Source organism: Chelmon rostratus, chromosome 3 (assembly GCF_017976325.1).
Source record: "Chelmon rostratus isolate fCheRos1 chromosome 3, fCheRos1.pri, whole genome shotgun sequence".
Lineage (NCBI taxonomy): Eukaryota > Metazoa > Chordata > Actinopteri > Chaetodontiformes > Chaetodontidae > Chelmon > Chelmon rostratus.
Genome location: NC_055660.1, coordinates 30,510,846 through 30,531,547, shown reverse-complemented (window position 1 = coordinate 30,531,547; position 20,702 = coordinate 30,510,846). Strand labels below are relative to the sequence as shown.

Below are 20,702 nucleotides of genomic sequence, written 5' to 3'. Positions count from 1 at the left end.
TAGGGACCATGAAAGAAGCATCTGTTTATGGAAATCTGATCATTTCAATGGGATTTTTTCAATTTCATAGTTACACAGTAAAAGAAAATGTAGGCCGCCTACTTTAGAGTTATGAAGTTGAATTGATTATTTTCCAGGTTCCGTGATGCCGCACCTGCACTCCAGCAGGTGGGGATGTGTCCACAGCTGCAATGCTCAACCAACAGCAGAAGCTACAATCAGGACTTTTTGGAATCGCGTATCAAGTCTCGCGACATTTGTGTTCGTAGCCAGTACGTGCCAAAAAGTGATCGCACGCCGGCGAGGAGCGCGTGCAGCCTCTTAAAGCTGTAGCGCCCATTCTCTATACGTCTACAGCTGCTTTGAATCAAACAGTCAGGACGTATACATTTATGTCCGCGGCATTAGGTTTCAGGTCTTTTTGGAAGTGTAAAGTTTTTTGCCAAAGACATTTTTGCAGGTTCTAGGGTTTAGTTTTCCACTTGCCAAAAAGCGACTCAAAATTGCCTGATTTCATTCGTGAGGGTTATTGTTGGTGTACAGTTATTGCCACTTTTGTCCAAAAATAAGGAGGACATTTTAGACACATGAACATTGGAAACAAAAGGCTACCATACATTTTACCAAGCAATAATCACGTAAATGTCATGCGTGATTATACTAGAAACCGAACAAGAAGCATTAAAGTTTCACAAAGTCATACCCTTTGGAATTACCACGAACATACAAATATGTATATTTTCACGTGAAGGCTATTTGATCTAAATAAAAGCAGCAGCTGTAGACGTATATTAAGATTCAGCTTTAACAGGCTACGCGCGCTCCCGACGGACGGAAAACAGGTTTAGCGGACGATCACTTTTTGGCAAGACAACAGCAAGTAAGCCGGCCAAGGTCAGTGACGGTTGCATGAACGGCTGCTGTCAGCCGGCAGTGACCGCAGCAGAGCAGCATTTTCTCTTGTTCTCTAGTTCGGTTAATCAGTCGAGGCACCGTGCGCGCTCAGAGATGGCCAGAGGAAGCCGCAGCCGTCCTTCATCAGCCAGGTAAACATTCATCTACAATAACTTCACAACTTTCTCAGTCTGTGGTGTTGGACACTGCAGAGGGTCTCACGTGTCCAACTGAAAGCGCAGGAAGCAGAGCTAATCTAGCCCATAGTGAGACTTCAGAATGTTTCTGATACTGACAGTAAGTCGGGTTAGCTCTGCTCGTGCTTTGGAGAAGAGGAGTGGTGAAGGCTGTGGGACAGACATGTCAGCCTGATTCCATGAGGCTGCAGCACACCAGGCTGGAATCAAGTTTGAGTTCACGTGGGGTGAAGGGAGCCTGCGCGCGCGCGCGCGCGTGTGTGTGTGTGTTGTGGGACACATTGAGCCATATCTGATCCACAGAAACCCACAGCTTTTAAGTGATGCATACAACAGCCAGTATTCTCTGCTCTGTCAAATTTGACCCGTAACACCACAAATGTCACTTTTTTTAGAATTAGAATTTACTAAAATGGTTAAAATTAATTTTGTTGCATTAAACTAGTTGTGTCTGAGGATTAGGTGAAGCCTTGTTCCAGTACAAAAAAGCAAATGGTACTTTTTACATACCTAAACTTAAACGGTTCAATTTTGACCCAAACATCATAGGGTTAATCATCTGATCTCAGTCTTCAGCTGATAGTGAAAAGTGATCTCTTGATGTTGATTGGTTGGCCTGGTGTGCTCCTCCTTGGTTGGACCTGCAGCCATGGGCTCAGCATGCCTGCTGTGGGAGCTTTCAGATCTCTTTCTGCTTCTTTAGTTGCCACAGTACTCCAACATAATGACACTCTGCTGTATGGAGATTACGTCATGCTTAATAACTCTGACAGTTTAATGCTTTGTGGTTTTGCCTTATGACAGTAGTTGCCTGAACATCTTTTACAATAGCTAACGAACCACAATGCAGAGACAAGTGTTTTCTTCAGTTGCAGTTGACTTGTAACAGAAATGTAACTGGCAACTCACCAACGCAAAAGAAAGTGTAGTTTCACTTTGTAATGATGGCCATAATATTCATGATGGCAATGATGGTCAGGCAATGCCAAGATGGGCAGCAGTCATGGCCATTGTCACCCTTCACACATTTTTTCTTCTCTCTTATGAATACATTGTCCAGTGTGAACACCCCATAACATTAATAACTTTGTTATTATTAACATGGTCCTTGGGGTTTTACAAAAGCATCACAAGGTACTGTCTGGGACCTTGTTTTCAACATTCCATAGTCTAAATAAATAAGATGGCATTCTCCCTGTAACTGAGGCTCTAAAGCCCTGGTGATATTACATATTATTATTGCAGCAAGAGATGAAGATGTAATTCATACTCTTATTTCATAGTCTACATTTCTGATTCAGCTGACTGGAAAAGAGAGGTGATGATGTGACATATGGCTTTCACAGTTGTCACTCATACAGTGGATTATGTAATTAAGCATCTCCAATGCTCAGGAATGGACTGTTTTTGTTCTGTTTGTAGCCCAGCTCCATCACATGCTCCAGCCCCAGCTCATCCACCTCCTTCCGCCCTGGCCCCAGCTCCAGCTCAATCCCAGGGCCCGGGCCTCATGGCCCAGATGGCTACCACGGCTGCTGGGGTGGCAGTAGGCTCAGCTGTGGGCCACGTTGTTGGCAGCGCCCTCACAGGAGCATTTAGTGGGGGCAGCAGCAGTTCAGAGCCAGCCAAGCCTACGCAGCAGGTAAGAGACACAGTGTGATCAGACAGAGGATGAGTGAACCTAGCTGAACTTGAACATAACAAATAGGTCATCACTTTTTTTAAGGTCTTGCAGTTCTGTCTGGGTGTTTTTCTCCTCACCCGTCTGGAAATGTTCAAAGGCAGATTTTTATAATAGAGCCACTTAATACTTTAAACATACAGAAGAATGATAAACACAGTAAACGCAGCAAGAACAGTAATCACATAAGCACAGTCAAAAAATAGTCTGCTCTCAAGGCTCCATAACTTCAACTAAATTATCGAACCAGCACAGGCAAGCTTGTTATGCATTTTAACCAATCAGAAGCAAGTGCTGACTACAGTCAGTACCTGTCTCATTAAGCATACTGCAATGAAACTATGGAGCTGCTTATCCTTAACAAAGCCAATAAAGTAAAATATAAATAATTTATATAGCTTTTTCTGATTGTATAATTGTCTCTAACATTAAGTGTTGCTGTTTCTAGCTGTAGTCTTATGTTCAGTCAAAAAAACAAACTTTAAAGTAAAAAGCAAATCTATTTGTTAGGAAAGCGTGGGATGGTTGACAAGCTGTTACACTGCATGACAGATTTTGGTCAAATTTCTTTATTAATTTAGATAATAGAACACTGAACTATGCTAGATGGATATGAAGATTTGGGCACCATGTAGGGTATCAGTCACATTTCAAACAAAGTTTTGGTATTGAATTTCAGAATTATATTTGCTTATTTTTTTATCAGGTAGTTGCTGATTTAGATCATTTTTCAAATGTCAGACTATTTTCTATTAAAAGAAACTTCTAGTGCGGCTGCGAACTTGGGCTTTTTTTGTTAATCTTCTTATGTTATTTTTTTTTAAATAGGAAGTTAAACAGGTTCATGGCCCTCATCAGTAGCCAAACGCAGATCTCATGTTGACACTAGCCCTTAAAACTTCTCAAACCAGTCCTGGAAGTATGCTCACTAGAGGTTGAAACATTTATTCTTGCTTTGTGTATGCACAGGATGTCCAGGTACTTGGACCAAACAAGTGATTCACCAAGTGACTAATTTTTTAAGACAATTTAAATATGCTTGTTGAGTCAAAATAGTACCCAGACTGTTAAACTGAAAAGTTGTGCCCATTTCTAACTTTGTAGCAGCTTTGCTGTTGCGAAATGTGAGATTCTAACTGTTTTTCCTTTTTGTATCATTTTAGGAGCCCCCCCGCCTTGCTCCAACCCAGCCAGGCCCCTGTCACTTTGAGGTCAAACAGTTCCTGGACTGTGCCACCAACCACACTGACCTGAGTTTATGTGAGGGCTTCAACGAGGCACTCAAACAGTGCAAGTACTCCCATGGTGAGTCTGTGGCGAATGATGGCTAGAGCCAGATCCACACAACCCAGCACTGCTCAAAGCAAGGCATGAGCACCCTCCAGTGCTTGTTAGCTGGACACAAGGCACCTGTTTTTGAGTTATACAGTCTTCTTCATGTAAGCTTCTTGTATTACAAAAAAAAAAAAGTTTTCGCATGATTGTGAATTTTTGCAGTCTGGTGATTTTTTTTTTGATTAGGCGACATCTTTGTAAGGAGATAAACTGCTTGCACACAAGTTTAATACAAAATAATATGATTTATTTCATACAATTTTAGAATTTATCACCGTAACCTGTTTTTTCTGCTCTCTGTAGGTGTGACATCACTGGTGTGAAGGATGAGTATCAGCTGTCATGACGGACATATCTCAGTGATAAAACATACTGTAGACATGCTGTAGACTCAACATAACACAAAAATCTGAATACCGTACCTCAGGCAGCAAGCATGTTCATTTTGTTCCGTTGATTGATGACTGAGTAATGTATGAAATGTTTTCAGTAATGTACAGTGACAAACCTCTAATAAATACCTGCTATCAAGTTACAAATTCTGTCAGCATGTAATTTTTATTCCTGTCATGTGACGTTTTTTTTTTTTAAATATTAAACCACAAATTAACCTTTCCTGTCTTTGCTTAAGGAAGAGCAACACTGTTCACTTTCAGTAGACTCGCCAGCCTCAGTGTGTGGATCTCCTCACTCATGTTTGAATCATTTATTAAACTTTTGCCTTTTTTCACATATCCCTCCCTCCATGTCTGAGTTTCAGATATGGGTCTGTTTGCTCCTGGACTATGAGAAGCATGGTGGAGGACATGTTTAAACATCTCTCACAGAAATTAGGGAGCATTGATTCTTATATCCTTGATGACATCATGGCATCATGTTGTGAGGACTCCCCTGAGTCTCGGTGGGTCTCAATCAAATGGGAAACCAGGATTTGGATTGAAACATAATCTTAAACTGAGGTGGATTTGGAAGGCCTGGCAGGATTTCAGCACTATTTTTTTGTTCTTTTTCCTGAGTTCTTTACCGGGCTTTAGTTTTTACACGTGGGCTTCTCTTTGTTCATCAACTCTCAGCTCACCTTGACAAAGTCCCTGAGTGCCTCAGGTATGTTCCTTTCATGAAATGGCCAACCTGACTGGATGAATCACCTCACTACCTGGAGCTGGGAGTCTGTGGCTGTGAGGGAGTCTGTGGCTGTGTGCACTGGACCCTGGAGAGAGCATTGGCCTCTGCTAATGTCTTTCCCAGCCTCTGCATTAAAGCACATGAGTCTGTTCAGTAGCCTCTGGCATCTTATTAGAACATTGCCAAGGTCATTAATGTTAATTAAGGGTACCAGGGGCTTGTGGTCAGTTGAAAGCTGTCAAGTTCAAACGGATATTTCTTAAAGTGTTACCAAAACACTAGCCAATGATTCTGTCTCTATGTGAGCATACCTGGTCTGTGTGTCTCCTGAAGCAGTAGGCCCAAGGTTTACAGTCCACAGCATGCTGCTGCAACGGAACCCCTTCAAGCCTGTGGCTGCTGGTGTCAGCCCACAGTGGGCCTGATAATATGATGGAGGTGTGGATGCAAGGGCTCTGGATGGCAATCTACTGTGCAGGTCCCTAAAGCCTTTCCAGCCTTTCTCAGATGAATTTGGCCACATGGGTGACCATTTCAAGGAAATGCTTAAGCTCCAGTATGTTTTCAGGTTGTGTGTTTTGATTTCTCCATGAACTAGTCATCTAGGATTCTGTTCCTCCCAGCCACTTTAAGGTTTCTGCCACTTCTGCTGGAGTCTCTGTTAACAGTGACAAAAAGACAGACAGATCAGTGTTTAGGCTTCGCTCATCTCCCCTATGAAACCTCTGTGTCCTCACTGTGCTGTGTTATTGTAAACTATGACGAAATGGTCGTGGGTCACATAATAATAATCTTTATTTATGAAGCATATTAACATATATTAACAATTTAATTTCCCCAGTGTGGGATTAATCAAGTGTTGTTCTTGATAGCATTTTTCTTAACAATGTTACAAAGTGCTTTACAAAAGAAAAACTAAAATCAGACAAGAAAGGTAAAATTAAAAAAACTGGCAAAAGACATAAGCACAGAGGAATCATAGACAATAAAATGAAGTGAATGAGGTTAAATAATAGAAAAAAAACAACAGTATAAATAAAAGATATATCAAACATTTCCAAAAGCTTTCACAAAAAGAAAAGTCATAAGATGAGATTTAAAAGAAGATAGAGACTCAGTGTGTCTGAGTTCAGTAAGCAGAGAGTTCCATAGTGTGGGGGACGACTCAAAAAACCAACAGCGATGATAAAATGGTAAAAGACCAGTAAAACAGATTTGCAATTACGATAAATGGGTTGAAACTTTAAAAATATAACAGAAGCGACTGACAATGCTAAAAACAAGCCATGTGCTACAAGCAGTTATTTTCCTTACAGTGTAATTCTGCTGGTTGGTTGGTCTGATGCCAACCAGTTGCTGTTGCTTCATCTCCTTGTTGTTCTCAAGCATTAGTTCATGTTGTTGATAGTTGCTGTGACTACTTTGATATACAATATATTGGTGTTTAAGTTTGCTGTCTGCTGTTGTGTAAAACATTTTCAAATTAGTATGGCTGTATATAAATAATTGTTAAATTTATAGGATAAGCAGGATAAACATAACATGTTAGGCTACAAAACTATTGTACATATTACTCAAGTTTCAGCCATATGTTGAATTAAAAACATCCTCTGTCTAAAAATGTCTAATATCTTTTTTCTTTGAATACAGACTGCTATGGTTCTGATTGTGATCTGATTGTAAGCCTGTGCATTTCAGATCTGAGGAACCACCACTTCGTTAACACCTTGAAATGCTGACTTGGCTGTGCTTGACTTAGTTGTGGCTGACACAGGCTGTGGATGTTTAATGTCACATTTTGATTGCTTTGCCCAAATGTGTTGCAATAAAGAAATTGCGGAGCGGCACCATCTCCTTTCCCTTCATCAAGAATGGTCCAGACACAGTGAATCCTATGCCAAAGGAGATACAAAAGGAAGCACTGAAGCATCTTTTCTGAGCATTTAACTGGTAGCCCATGGGTCACATCCAGCCCATCACAATCCCATCCAGGCCGCAGAATATTAATGAATTCAGAACGTGTGTGCATCTAATGTTACTCACCAGCAGAAAAAGTCCAGTCCATCCTGAGATCGACTGTTGACTAGCTTGCCAACCTCTGGCAATGTGCCAAAAAGTCCATATTTCATAAGTCACCTACATTAGGGGTAGTCAAAGAGAATCACAAAGGTTGTCTTGTCGATGCAAGAGGGTTTATTTTCTGTTGTTTTGTTGTAAATTATTGTATTGAGTCTCAAACAGAGTATTTTTCTTTGCTTCTTGGCATCCTGAAGAGGAGATTTTTGTTGAGATCAGGACTCATTCATTGATAATTGATAGATTGCCTGTTAGATGCAAGGGCCATAATGTGGGTTGATTTTCATTGGCCAACTGTTGTCCTAGAAGAGGAGTTTTTAGTTGAGATAAGGACTCAATAATTGGTAGTTGAACTGGCTTTTTTCTTTTCTGGCTCAGTATCCATTTATCATAATGGATTTTCCATGTGTGTGCCCACAAAGAAAAATTCTGGCCCTTGGACAAATGCAGTTGAGAAACCCTGCCTTATCTTATGTATGTATGCATGAAGTGTAATGTTTTCTGTTTTAAAATCATTTTGCTATTGATGAATAAATTATTAGTGACGTTAAATATACAGTGTTGCTGGCAGGGGCGTCACTAGGTTTTAAGAACAAGGGGGGCTTAGCCCCCAAGAGATGTATATATATATACACACACACACACACACACACACACACTCACACACACACACACACACACACACACACACCACGCAGGAGGTACGTCAGATTTAAATTCACTATAACGGAATGGAGACTTCACCCAGGCATAGTGAGTCTGGTCTGGGAACATTATGTGCAGCCGTCTGTGGTCCTTGAAAACTGGAAAACTGTAGGACAGCATTCCTTGGTCTGCCGCTTTATGAGAGGTGCCCGCCCATGGCTCCCAGTTTCTAAACAAGTGGCTCCATCATGGGATCTTCCAATTGTGTCGGATGCTCATTCCGTCCCACGTTTTGAACCCATGGAACACGTGGACTTGAAAATAGTGACTTTAGAGACAGTTGTTGTCTTTTGCCTCAGCTAAAGAAGTGGGTGGGAGTCATGTCTTTTCAGTACAAAGCTCTCTTTAGGGAATGTAAGGGTCACTTTACTACCTAACTCTGCCTTTATGCCTAAGGTGTTAGGGACTTCCCCAACTGACCTTGTGTCCTTCTATCCCCTGCCATTTCCCTCAGATGAGCATGAGCGGTGACATATGTTGTGCCTGGTGAGGGCTTTGCGCATCTACATGAACAGAACAAGAAGCTGAAGGAAAAATGACCAGAGCTTTTTAAGTCTTAAAGAACAACTTAAGGAAGCCAGTCTCACACCAGAGAATTTGCTATCTGCAGCTAAATCGCAGATACAGAATGTGTCTCCTTTTCTCTAGTAAACAATAACTAGTATAAATGTAGTTATAATAATATGTCTGGGTTAGAAATAAAGATGGAATAACTGTCTGAGCCTTGTCTGCCTCGGTTTAATGCTGGCCCAGTCACAAGGGATGTGACGTTGACTGATAAAATATTGTTTTGTTATCGCCAATCGTTGCAGCCCTCTGACCTTGAATAAACCATAAGACAAGATAAGATCAACTTTATTAAAATGGGGACCTTTGTGCAATAAGTTTGAGAACCCCTGATTTAGAGAATTCGAACTGCCTATACCACTTAGGTATCCAGGGGGACTGAAGGTTGAAAAAACAAACAAACAAACAAACAAAAGAAAGGGCAGCTTAAATTAATATCTTGTAAAGCTTACAAAGTTTATTTGTTTTAACAGCTTTTTTGTTTGTACATTTAGAAATAGAAGAAATATATTGTCTGATTTGCCAATTCAGTTCTAAATAATTTGGCTTTTTGCCTGTGAAAATAAAATTTGAATTAAGAAAATTAATCACATACAACTTTGAAAGCAACATAAAGACAGTTTAGACATGATCAGTAATAAATCGTAACACCTTACTCCACAGATGTTTAGTATGTAGGCAAGACCAAAACAGATGCACTAGCATTTCTCTAGGCTCTTCACGAAAGCTGCAACTTATATCAATGTCTTTGAATATGATAAAGCAAAGGGAGTACTTATGATGACTTGCTGGAAAAGTTGCTGCAAGCTTAGAACACCAACACCTGTCTCAATAATATGTAGTGTAATCAAGCCTTGAGTCATACTCCAAGGTAAGGTAGTGGCTGATATGCTTTCATTAAACACTGATAGGTAGGGCGGTGTCTGCTGTGAAAATAACTTGCAAAATTTAGAGCCAGCCATCTGTCCCAGGGGACTTGTTATCCTTCAAAAGAGCTAAAGTTACTGATCTCTGTAATAGATAAAAGGTGATCACAAAGATCTCTTTCTGAGTCATCAGTGTGAGGGGTGTTCTGTAGTGAACTTAGGAAAGCCTGGGTGTCATTTTCAAAGTATTCTGAAGCATACAGTTTTTTCATATAATAGGCAGAACACTAGTTAGAAATTCACTTTGGTTCATCAGACATTGCGTCATCAATTTTAATAGTATTAATTTTTGCATAATATTTTTCCAGTTTGAAGAGACACAAGTTCCATTGTCCCTCTAACCAATGCTTAGATCTAATGAAAGCTCCTTCTGCCTTTCTTTTATATAATCTATCCAAACTCTTGCAAATATAACATTTCTATTTTGTCCTCTTTTGGTAAATCGTTTGGGGATTCTCAGATTAAGGAAAGACACTGTTCTCTTCCTCGAATATCCTATCTTTAGCAAGATTGCCTCATAATTTTCTTAAGTATTTACCTGACTCATATTTAAATAACTCACAGTTTAAATGAAAAGATTTTTCTATTTTCGCTTTGATTGTCCTACATTAAACATCTCGTACCTCGTAGTAACGCGAGATGTACGCTGATGCCATTGACCGTAGATACATACCGGTTCTGCTTTCAAAATAAAATCGTAATTTGGAGGAAACAAAAAAGTTATAGACATAATACATGGCTTTGTCTCCAAATGGATGCTTCCCTATAAAAAACATGACTGCCTAGCATTAAGAATTAACGTCCTAAATTGGAAACTATTAATATCATTCTTGACTACAAATCAGCGGAACATTCAAGCAGCAGTTTGGCTTCAGCACTCTACGGCACCGCAACTATTTTGAAAGTTACACCGGAAAAAGCCAGGTTTGCTGTTTTATAGCGGTTTCTCTGTCATCGCCTTAATACAGACTTGTCGGTAGGCTTGTTTTTAGCAGTCGTAAAGATGCCTTTCATTGACATCCAAAGTAACTTACCGGCCACCTCATTCTCTGAGGACTTTGTGAAGAAGCTGAGCTCCAGCGTTGCGGCTGCACTGGGAAAACCAGAGGACGTGAGTACAGCTGCAGCCACATGGAGCATTTCTACGTGTCTGGTCCTTCCACTGTCATGCACTTCGAAACCAATTGTTTTTTTTGTTTTGTTTTGTTTTTTGCAAATTCGTTTTTTAATTTTTCCTGGTTTGAGCTGAAAACCGAAGAAGCAGACAGGGACAGGGAAGTAAAACAGGTCTATATCCGCTCCGCAAAGATTTAAAAAGCGTGTGATATAGTTTTGATAAGTTTTATAACACCATGATTAAATGTTTGTTGAAATAGTCTGAGGGTCGTTCCCATATTGTACTGTCTAAAGCAGGGGTGGGGAACCTTGTTCTGTCGTTTGTGAAAACACCTGCAGGCATTTGCAGAGAGGTTTCAGGACACGAAAAGCAAACAAACGGAATGTTTGATGTTCCTGACAACATCACACCATTGAACCTGCCACTGTGAGCAGCTCTTCTCAAACCTGACTCTTGCAAAGACTGTGCTTCTCAATACTGACTGACCCAAACCTTGAAGAACAGCTGCGAGATGGAATAAGATACGATAAGATGAGATAAGACAAGATATACTTTATTAATCCCCAGCTGGGGAAATTCGGGTATTACAGACAGCAGGTAATGACAGTTGGAAAAATAGCAACAGAAATAGAGAAATACAAAATAAAAGCTGAATATATATGTACATTTTATACAAAGGGCTATGGCAAAGGGCTATGGCAGAGAAAAAAAAAATATATATTTTATATATATATATATATATATATATATATATATATATATATATATATATATATATATATATATATATATATATTGCTGCAACTGAACTGTAGGAAAAATTACCATAAAAATATGGTGGATAAAGTGACTACAGCATTAATGCTATTGTACAGAAATAAATATGTATATGTCACAGTAGAAGACTATCATGTGTTGATATGTACAGTACTCAGTGAGAGTGAAAAAGAACAGTATTGCAAGGAAACATGTGTTTGATAGATCACACATCACTGTAAAAAACAGTCTGAATATGGAAAACAGTGCTAAGTTAGGCAACACTGGAGCTGAACACTGTGACAGCTGTTGGGATGAAGGACCTATGGCAGTGTTCCTTCTTGTACACTGGATGCAGCAGTCTGTCACTGAAGGAGCACCTGAGGGCCCCCACTGTGTCATGCAGGGTGGGGGCTCTTCTCACCTACATCCTCAGTAGCACCATCATCATCACTACCATCTGACATCAGATGCAGAGAAGCAGTTCCAGTCCTCACAGAGGTCACTGTGATATGTGTTTAACCATTTTGTATGGGCAGGGGCTCCACCAGGGGGCCAAGGCCACCCTGATACAATCCCTCCCATTGCTACGCATGTTTGTGAGGTGCTGCCCAATAGCCACTCAGTGAAAAAAATGTCCTACTTCTCTGCTCTTTTTGGTAAGTAAATTATTTAAACTCCCCTTGGATTAGCTGGGAAATGAATTATTACAAAGCTAAAGACAGGGCTGGTTTTCTGAGCTCATGAAAAACATGATCTTCTAAAGTTGCCAGAGTATTCATCCTGTACTTGCATAATGTTACACGTTTATAGAGTGACCATTCTATCCTCTTGGTTTTTAATTTCATATTTCCTTTTACCTCCATGTCACTTGTCTGGCTTGCCTTCTTCTTCAATTCAAAACAGAACTATGATAAAAGGAAATTGTCCATCTAGTTATTTATTGTTTGATTCTAACAACATAAAAGGAAAAATGGCTCTGTTTTTCCATTTTCAGTTTAAAACAAAAATAACATGGTATTTCTGTTTTAGACTAACTTCCTGAACATCCACATGGTAGTGTAGACTCGCGTTCCATGTGTCTTTGCTAAAATACAGCTGGTTTACATTACTTCTGCCCTACAGTTGTGTGTGTGTGTGTGTGTGTGTGTGTGTGTGTGTGTGTGTGTGTGTGTGTGTGTGTGTGTGTGTGTATGTATGTGTGTGTGTGTGTGTGTGTGTGTGTATGTGTGTATGTGTGTATGTATGTGTGTATGTGTGTGTGTGTGTGTATTTGCAGATTCATTTTCTGTCAAACAACTAAATATCGACATGTGCACATACATGTTTAAACACACAATATGAAAAATGTAACACACTCCTACACATGCTCATACAGCCCCATACAATGACATATATGTATTTTATTTGTCTTATGTGGACACACACAAGTAAGTATGTTCGTTGTTGAATAGAATACATGAATACATTATTAGGATCTACAGTATATTATAATCATACAAATATACATAAACACTTGCATCTACTTAGACAAACGTTCATACCTGTAGTGTGTATGCTTCACTTGTCTTTCAGAATATCCGGACTGCATCAACATGTATATAAAAACCACAAATAGAAGACTAGAGTTACAGTTACCATAAACATTTGTTCTGTTCTGATTCACTGGATTTGATCTTTCAAGATTCCCTCCCTCACACAGTTCCAGTCAAGACTAGTTAGTGTAGTGTTCAGTGTACTGCTCAAGGACACAGGTTTGGACACACAAGAGAATGAACTTTGATCTTGTCATTGGGAAATGTGCTTATGTTGTCTTTGTTTTATAGATGTAAACAAATACAAATGTTACTCACTCTTCCCACTCTGTCATGTTGAGTCATATTTAACTGTGTTATCCTGTCTGATGTTAGTCATGTGGTGGTTGTCTTTCAGAGGATGAACGTGGTGGTGAAGCCTGGTTTGCTGATGCTGATAGCTGGTTCTTGCGCTCCATGTGTGATGCTGTCAGTGTCAGCTATTGGTGTAACTGACACTGCTGACAAGAACAAGGAGCACAGTGCCAAAATCTTTGAGTTTCTGACCAGAGAACTTGGTCTGACTGAAGACAGGTGAGCTCTCAAGAAATCAATGCTGTGCTTCTGCATACTGTCACTGCTCTTTGGCTGGGCTCTGCCCTTTAGAAACATTAGAAACACAGCCTACAGGTCTATAGATTATTTTATTTTAGCCCTTATTGAAATGAGCCTAATTCTGCAGCTAATGTTTTAGCCCTGAAATCAGTTATAATGTCTAGCTTCAGTTGATCTGTCTGATTAACAACAAAGCAACAATCTCACACACATATCAGTGCAGGGCTCTGATACAAAGACTGTTGTGTCTTATCTTAAATTCACCCAGTACAGTATGTCACCTTGTTCTGGTCTTTGCTGCTGTTGCATTCTTTGTATATTATATGGCTGCACTTTTTTTTGTCTGTAGACAAGTGGAACTCTTATGTAGAGTAACCCTTACATTAAAACTACAGCATGCCTTTGCATCGAGGACACAACAGATTCACTTTGTTTCTCCAAAAACAAATCTTCTACCAGATTGGTCAATCATCTCACAAGAAGTGATTAATCACAACTTAAATTAACTCTTCAGGAATGAGAACAGCACTCCTTAATCCTCGAATCAGCACAAAACAGTGTATGGGCTTGGTGTTTCACACTGGTTTTCCATGTTTGCACTGGGTAAATGACTGACAGTTTTGTTCTGATTTTCAGGATTGTTATTCAGTTCTACGCAATGCAGCCTCACCAGGTCGGGAAGAGGGGAACTGTCATGAGCTTCTTGTGATGGTTGTTATTTTTGACATATCTCACAATTTCATTCCTAAAACAAGAAGGAGAATAAGAATACTAATCACACACTAATATAAAGATAGTTATTTTCATGTCATACCCAGTTAGTGTCTGAACTAACTGAACATGTTTTATGTGTCTGAAGCTTTTCATAAAGCTGTAAAAAATGTTAATTTCATTTGTAACAATTAAAAGACCTTTTGCTGTTAGTATTCTGAAATCATCTGTATTGTATATTATTGAAGAAGACCAAAGTAGACCCACATGCAATAAAAACAAATCTCAGTATGCCAGTAAATAAAATACATTTATTAAACTGGTGTGGGTGATTTTCTAAGGATCCACACTTTTGTAATGCAGCAGAAGGGCTCAGAATTGCTATTTTTCTACTTTAATAGTGCCACTTTCAGTAAAATTTAAAATCTTTTCACCAACACTGTTTTGAAGTCATTGTATGTATAGTAATTGTTTAGTGCTGCCTTCTTAAAACTGACATTTAGTCTCAGGGCCTTTGTTGAATTTATTTTAATGCAAGTTGAATGCCTCGATTGGATCAAACAGAAAGTCCAAACTCTCCATACAATACTCAGAAATTGACTAAGAAAGGTAATTTGAAAAATAAATGGTGTACTGAAATGTTAGGTGTCAAACCAATACCACTATCTCTATGAGGTGTGATGACCCCTGTCTTGCATTTTACACCTGTGCCCTATCATAAGGATTCTTCTGATGGCACAGGTGGTAGAGTGAAAGACTGCAGAGTGCAAGGTTGCTGCAGTGTTCATCAGATCTTTGTTTGGAATCCAGTTTGAAGGCACTACAGCTTTATTTGATACCTTTAGTTACTTTGCAGGTTCAGATTACACAAGCTACCCAGGAGTATATACAGTGTATAGTATATGATTATAATTCATAAACATGATACACATTTTGATACAATTGGGCCATTCTGCATAAAAAGTGCTAACAGAGTGTTTCACTCTATTATCAATTTTACTTAAGTAAAAGATCTGGGTATGTTGCCTAGCAATGCTCTTTACACTGATAATTTCACTAAATCCATTGAGGTTTATTTGAAAAGTGGCTTTAGCTTATCAAATAAAGTTTTGAGAATGAGATTTGAAACACTATTTTTATTCTTTTAACTTCATGAAATTATTTTAGTTGAAATCATTCAATTAAATTTTGATTGAAGGACAGAATGGTTGCTTTTTTTGTTAATTAAATTTTCTGAATTAAGCATAAACAATGTCTGTAGAAATCTCAGTTCAAAGTTTTCTTACCTTTTCCCTTGGGTACTTTCATCTGATATGTGTTTTTGTGTGCGTGTACTGGTGGATAAGCAGATTATATTGCTTCACATTCACAACCTGCATGTCACATTGGTGGGCCCTGCACTGTGTGGTGTGATAAGTGTGCAACACCTAAGACTCCCAAGCTGACACATGCAAGGACAGTTGCACACACCATGGACACTTAGCGTTACTTTTGAGAAAGGTCTAGTTGAACATCCCCTCAGATGGTGGTCTGTGACCCTCAGACATCCCTCAGGGTATTTATGTTTAGTGGTAGTTATTGCCAAATGATAACACACTGTAAAATAGAACAGTTACACTGTTTAATGTGGAACCAGTTGATGTGCCTGACAACCTACAACACATAATTGAGCTGCAAAGCACTGACCTACTACTGGAAGCAGCTCTTCTCAAAACTGACTCTTGGAGGAGGGAGAAGGGCCCATCAGTCAGGGGGCTAAGATTGTAGAGAGTTGAAGAATGTTAAGAAAGGTTGCCACTTGTTAAAGAACGTCAAATAATTACCTCTCAGGAAAACTTCTCTAGCTTTAGAAAACACACTGAGCCACTGAGTATTGGAGGGAGCTTTAGTGGACTTCCAGTGAGAGGAAGACAGCGTCTTGCCAGTAAAGAAGTAAAAACTAGAATTAATTAGAGGAGTATCGGTTGTAGTCCTTTGGGAAACCTATTATGGCACTATATGGGGAGACATTTATAGTCATGCACAGTATTTTTGACAAGGTTTTGAAGTAGTTTTGCCAGAAATAGGATGATAATGGGCAGGAATAGAACATATGAGTTAGATTGCAGGGTGAAGCATTTGTCACAGCAGTCCTGGTTAAATGAATCCCCAGGTACTTAAAGCCAGAGAGGCTCAGCTTGAAAGGGACATCAGACTGTTGCAGTTGGAATGTCAGAGTATTAATGGAATAGTATTTACTAATGGAAACATTAACTCCATACATACAATAATAACTCATCAGCATAAAATGACATCTTACATTCCATGCTATCCCAGTAAAGATGAACGTGGACCTTAAACAGATTGACAAGGGCTCTACAGCAGGCATCTCAAACCGGTTCCATAAAGGGCCGCGTGGCTGCAAGTTTTCATTCCAACCAAGGAGGAACACACCAGGCTGGAATCAATTAATCAGCTGATCTTAGTCTTCAGCTGATAACTAAGTGATCCCTTGATGTTGATTGGTTGGCCTGATGTGCTCCTCCTGGGTTGGAATGAAAACCTGCAGCCACGCGGCCCTTTATGGAACCGGTTTGAGATGCCTGCTCTACAGCGACTACTAACAATGAAAGTCGCTGTGTGGAGGAGTAGTAGACTGAGTACTGTGACGCGTTCGGAAAAATGCTTCACTCCTGGGTGCGTTGAAAAACGGTTTATTAACAGAAAAAAAGAAAACAGAAAATATCAGAGCCCCATCGCCCCAGTGTCTGCCTAATGGCATACTTATGAACAGGTAAGTAATGTGAAACTACACCCATGTGCCAATTACCGGAAGGGTCAGTGACCAAAAAATAAATAAATAATAAATAGCTAATGCAGTTAATAAACAACATAAATACTGTCAGGGAGGTCGAGATTTAAGGGAGCTATAGGTAGAACCCAGATGCAGACACGAGGGGGCGCTTGGTTCAAATTAACAAATTTAACTTAAGGAAACTAAACCAAAACTCAGGGAACCAAGGAAAAACAATCACACAGGTAAATGGGGTTAACACAGAAAACGATGACAACATAGGGAAACACAGAACAAACGCTTACGAAGAACGTGACATGGCTGATTGACAAAGACAACACAAGAAACAAGGCTAAAGGGTCTGGGGAAAAACTAAACAAATATTCAAAAACACATGGAACACACTAGGGACTGTGGAGAAACATTAAGAGACAAGGCATGGGATGGGAACAAAGACAACACAACAAAATGGTGGACAAACATTTACATGACACTTGGCATGGTGAAAGACAAAACGAGAATCACACTTACATGGACTGTGGCCTGGCTGGAGACAAAGACAAGACTAGAAACAAACTTACATGGACTGAGGGATGGCTGGAGACAAGGACAAAACAAGGAAACACTCCTATGAAACATGGCATGGACATGAAAAAAGACAACACAAAGGAAAACACTTACAACTGGGTCTATGGAAAAGACAAGGGTTCTCGGGCAATGGCGGGTAACATAGACAACGACTGGGGGGAAGACACAGACTTACATACACAAGGGAGGACAACTAATGACACACAGGTGAAACAGATTATAAAATCACAAGGGTGGGAAAACACAGGAAGCAAACAAAGAAACATAACTTGAACCTTCAAAATAAAATGGCGTGACAATAACAGACATGATAACACAAAAGGAGAATCTTCAACATAAAACAGGTGTGACAAACATGGATCATGACAGCACAAAAGAAAACTTTCAACATAAATGACGCATACATAATTGGATTTATGATCTCAGGCTTTCTGCTGTTTGGCTTTGGCGGGTACCTGATCTACTGCATAAAAAGGAAGACGCTGGCGGAAATTGACAAGCTGCTCGCCTTCTTCGAGGGAATGTGCAGGGCTGCCAGCACTCAGACTCAAGCGATTTGTGAGTCTCTCCCCCCCCCCCCCCCCCCCCACATGTGCAGGTGTTAGTCTTGTTATGATGTCTTAAATGTTGCTTGTCAGCGTCTTACCAAGTCCACACTGTGCCCCCCCCCCCAAGTAATAATTATACAACAAAATATGGATCTTCTTTCTTCATAAGGCCAGAGGTTACTAGCACATAGCCTTGAAAGAGTGATCTTTACTATCACTTTGAATCAGTGAAGTCTGTGTCGTGTTGAATGTGTGTGGTGTGCAAGGGCAAAGTCAAAGTCGAAACAACAAAACAGTCAGTCAGATTGGACTTCTCAAAGTTCCTTCGCCTCCAGTAGAAGGCAGATCTTGGGAAAGCCCAGACTGAGGGAATGCTGTGCCGATTCAAACAAGTGAAAGCTGACAGTTTCTCGATGGTTATTGTCTATGGTCAGTTCACAGGGTTCAATACAACGAGTCACTTGGAATAAGAATCGTCCATTCCAGTCACTGGCATTTATGGGCTGAGAAAGTTTCTTTACAGCTAACTGGAAGTTCCTGGCTATTTGCCAGTCCAAAAAATTGTCATCTGCCCCAGAGTCAATCAGCGGCTCTAATTCACATAGCTTCATTCAGTCTCAATGTTGCCTTGGTTAGAACGCGGGGAGGATTCTGCTCAGTCATTTGGCTCACCAACGCCCTCCTCGCGGTTGGTGAGCCTCCTCTTTTACCTGGCAGGCCGCTAGCAAATGTCCCTGCTCCCCGCAGTAGAAGCAAGTGTTCTCCTTGCGGCGACGGCTCCTCTCTTCTGCGGTCAGCTTGGTTCTCCCAATCTGCATGGGCTCCTCGGCTCCAGGAGGTGGTGATGTAGTAGCTGGAAGATGAGAGGCTTGCTGCAGAGAATAGCGGCGCTCCTCGTCCCTTGGATTCCGTCTCCAGACAACGCCACCTTGGAAGCTTCACCCAAGGAAATAATTTTGGTATTACCTTATTGGACACTCAGGTTCATTTTACTCAAGAAGCAGGAGACGTGGTTCCAATTATAAAAAAATATATATGCTTTTATTACAAAATTTCATAAGACCAATCTATTTTAAAAGAAGCTGTGCATATGGCTCTTTAACAGAAAATACACAAACAGGGCTGGAGCTTACCAGTGGGGGAATTTTAGAAGAACGGGGAGGTGAAGGAACCCAGGGAGAGCAGCACCTCACTCGCTCGTGTCACTCAAACATCAAAATCAGATAACTGAGGAGGGGTCGCACAACACACACACACAAAAAAGAAAGGGGGGACCCCACCACTAGGACACCAGGACTGCCACGGTAAGTTTCCAGCACCTGAAAGAAACAACAACAACAAAAAAAAGAATTGTTAAAGGGAGAAAGCAAAACAATCGAACAAGGCAACTAAGACAACCCAATAAACAAAATAACCAAATAAATAAGGCTTAGGGATAGGCAGCAACCAAGATTACAAACTAACAAACTTAACAGAAAAGTCACTGTAGCTACCAAAAATAACTCAATTAACCAAACAAGACAAAAGTGAGTAATAAAAAGTAAAATAAATGATTTGCCAAAAATAACTGTTGTGCACAAAATAAATCAAATGATGAACGTCCAGCGACCAGAGATTACAAAAAGTCAGGCACCTTGACCAAACAAATCCTAATCCTAGAGAGAAAAAAAAAAGAAAAAGGAGCTGCAGTCAATGAAAGATAATTAATTACTTATGTAGGAGCCAAAGTGAGTATTAGATTGCACATTTATTTATGTTTTGGTTGTGCACATTCTTGTGATTATGGTCGTTTCCGGTGATGGTGAGGGGTGTGGTTTTCATTCATATATTCACCTGTTCACTAGCAGCGCAGGTTTTTTGAGACAAAGAGGGTGAGTGTGGCTCTGATATTTTCTGTTGACCGTCACGACTTATTTTGTTTATAGTTATTCTGAACGCTTTTGTTTATCATCATTGGTTAAAATAAATAGAAAGTTGGAAAGCGTATCTGGATCTAAATGTGGCGGTTGGTATTCCCGGTGCTTTTATTGTGACATTCCACTTCCTGTGTTCTTGGCTGTGTGCGCTAACTTCACCTTTGTTTCTGAGGCTTCCCTCCCCCCCTGTGGCGTCGAGGAGTGATTGGACGCACCTGGATTTACTTCCGAATCAAGACGTCTATTTATACCCTGCTGTGACGCTCCTCGACGCCAGAGTATACTACTACTTCCTGTGGTACCAGTGGCTTCACGTCTCTCTCGTGGTAACATTATAGACTATTCTCCGGTGATCTTTTCGTGTGAAGTAATTAGTTGTCTCTCTTTTGTTTCTTACAGTGCCTCCCGTGCCCACACAGCCCGGCACTCTCAGAAGCCTCTTTTTGTTGTTTGGATCTCACGCACCATTTCACCGTTTTGCTTCTTGTGTTTAACAATAAACCTTTGTTACACCTTCTCCGTTTCTGCTACTGGGTCCCTCTCTAACTCCAGCGTCACACTAAATGTGTATTTTTTCGTAAGCTACGCGTCACAGGTAGGAGTCTGCTCAGCCTCTCAGCGGCCTTTTGTAGCCGCTATAACTTATCTGAAAAGAAAG

General features: G+C 40.2%; 2 protein-coding genes across 2 annotated transcripts; both read left to right on the top strand.

Annotated features, from left to right (window-relative positions):
• Positions 1-851: 851 nt before the first annotated feature.
• chchd10 (coiled-coil-helix-coiled-coil-helix domain containing 10) lies at positions 852-4,640 on the top strand. The gene is made up of 4 exons (XM_041966836.1): positions 852-1,046; positions 2,514-2,733; positions 3,936-4,077; positions 4,411-4,640. Exons 1-4 carry the CDS (start codon positions 910-912, stop codon positions 4,428-4,430), a joined length of 519 nt encoding a protein of 172 aa, XP_041822770.1. The 5' UTR covers positions 852-909; the 3' UTR covers positions 4,431-4,640.
• A 5,791-nt stretch (positions 4,641-10,431) lies between these two features.
• Positions 10,432-14,437, top strand: ddt (D-dopachrome tautomerase). Its single transcript, XM_041966838.1, has 3 exons — positions 10,432-10,617; positions 13,312-13,487; positions 14,145-14,437. Exons 1-3 carry the CDS (start codon positions 10,510-10,512, stop codon positions 14,215-14,217), a joined length of 357 nt encoding a protein of 118 aa, XP_041822772.1. The 5' UTR covers positions 10,432-10,509; the 3' UTR covers positions 14,218-14,437.
• Positions 14,438-20,702: the final 6,265 nt, after the last annotated feature.

What these genes read in the sequence shown, in the direction of transcription:
- chchd10 (XM_041966836.1), top strand. Translation starts at nt 910, where the DNA reads ATGAACGGCTGCTGTCAGCCGGCAGTGACCGCAGCAGAGCAGCATTTT. An exon ending in AGCCGTCCTTCATCAGCCAG is followed by an intron (nt 1,047 to 2,513) that starts GTAAACATTCAT and finishes TTCTGTTTGTAG; the next exon opens with CCCAGCTCCATCACATGCTC. An exon ending in CAGCCAAGCCTACGCAGCAG is followed by an intron (nt 2,734 to 3,935) that starts GTAAGAGACACA and finishes GTATCATTTTAG; the next exon opens with GAGCCCCCCCGCCTTGCTCC.
- ddt (XM_041966838.1), top strand. Translation starts at nt 10,510, where the DNA reads ATGCCTTTCATTGACATCCAAAGTAACTTACCGGCCACCTCATTCTCT. An exon ending in CACTGGGAAAACCAGAGGAC is followed by an intron (nt 10,618 to 13,311) that starts GTGAGTACAGCT and finishes GTTGTCTTTCAG; the next exon opens with AGGATGAACGTGGTGGTGAA. An exon ending in CTTGGTCTGACTGAAGACAG is followed by an intron (nt 13,488 to 14,144) that starts GTGAGCTCTCAA and finishes TCTGATTTTCAG; the next exon opens with GATTGTTATTCAGTTCTACG.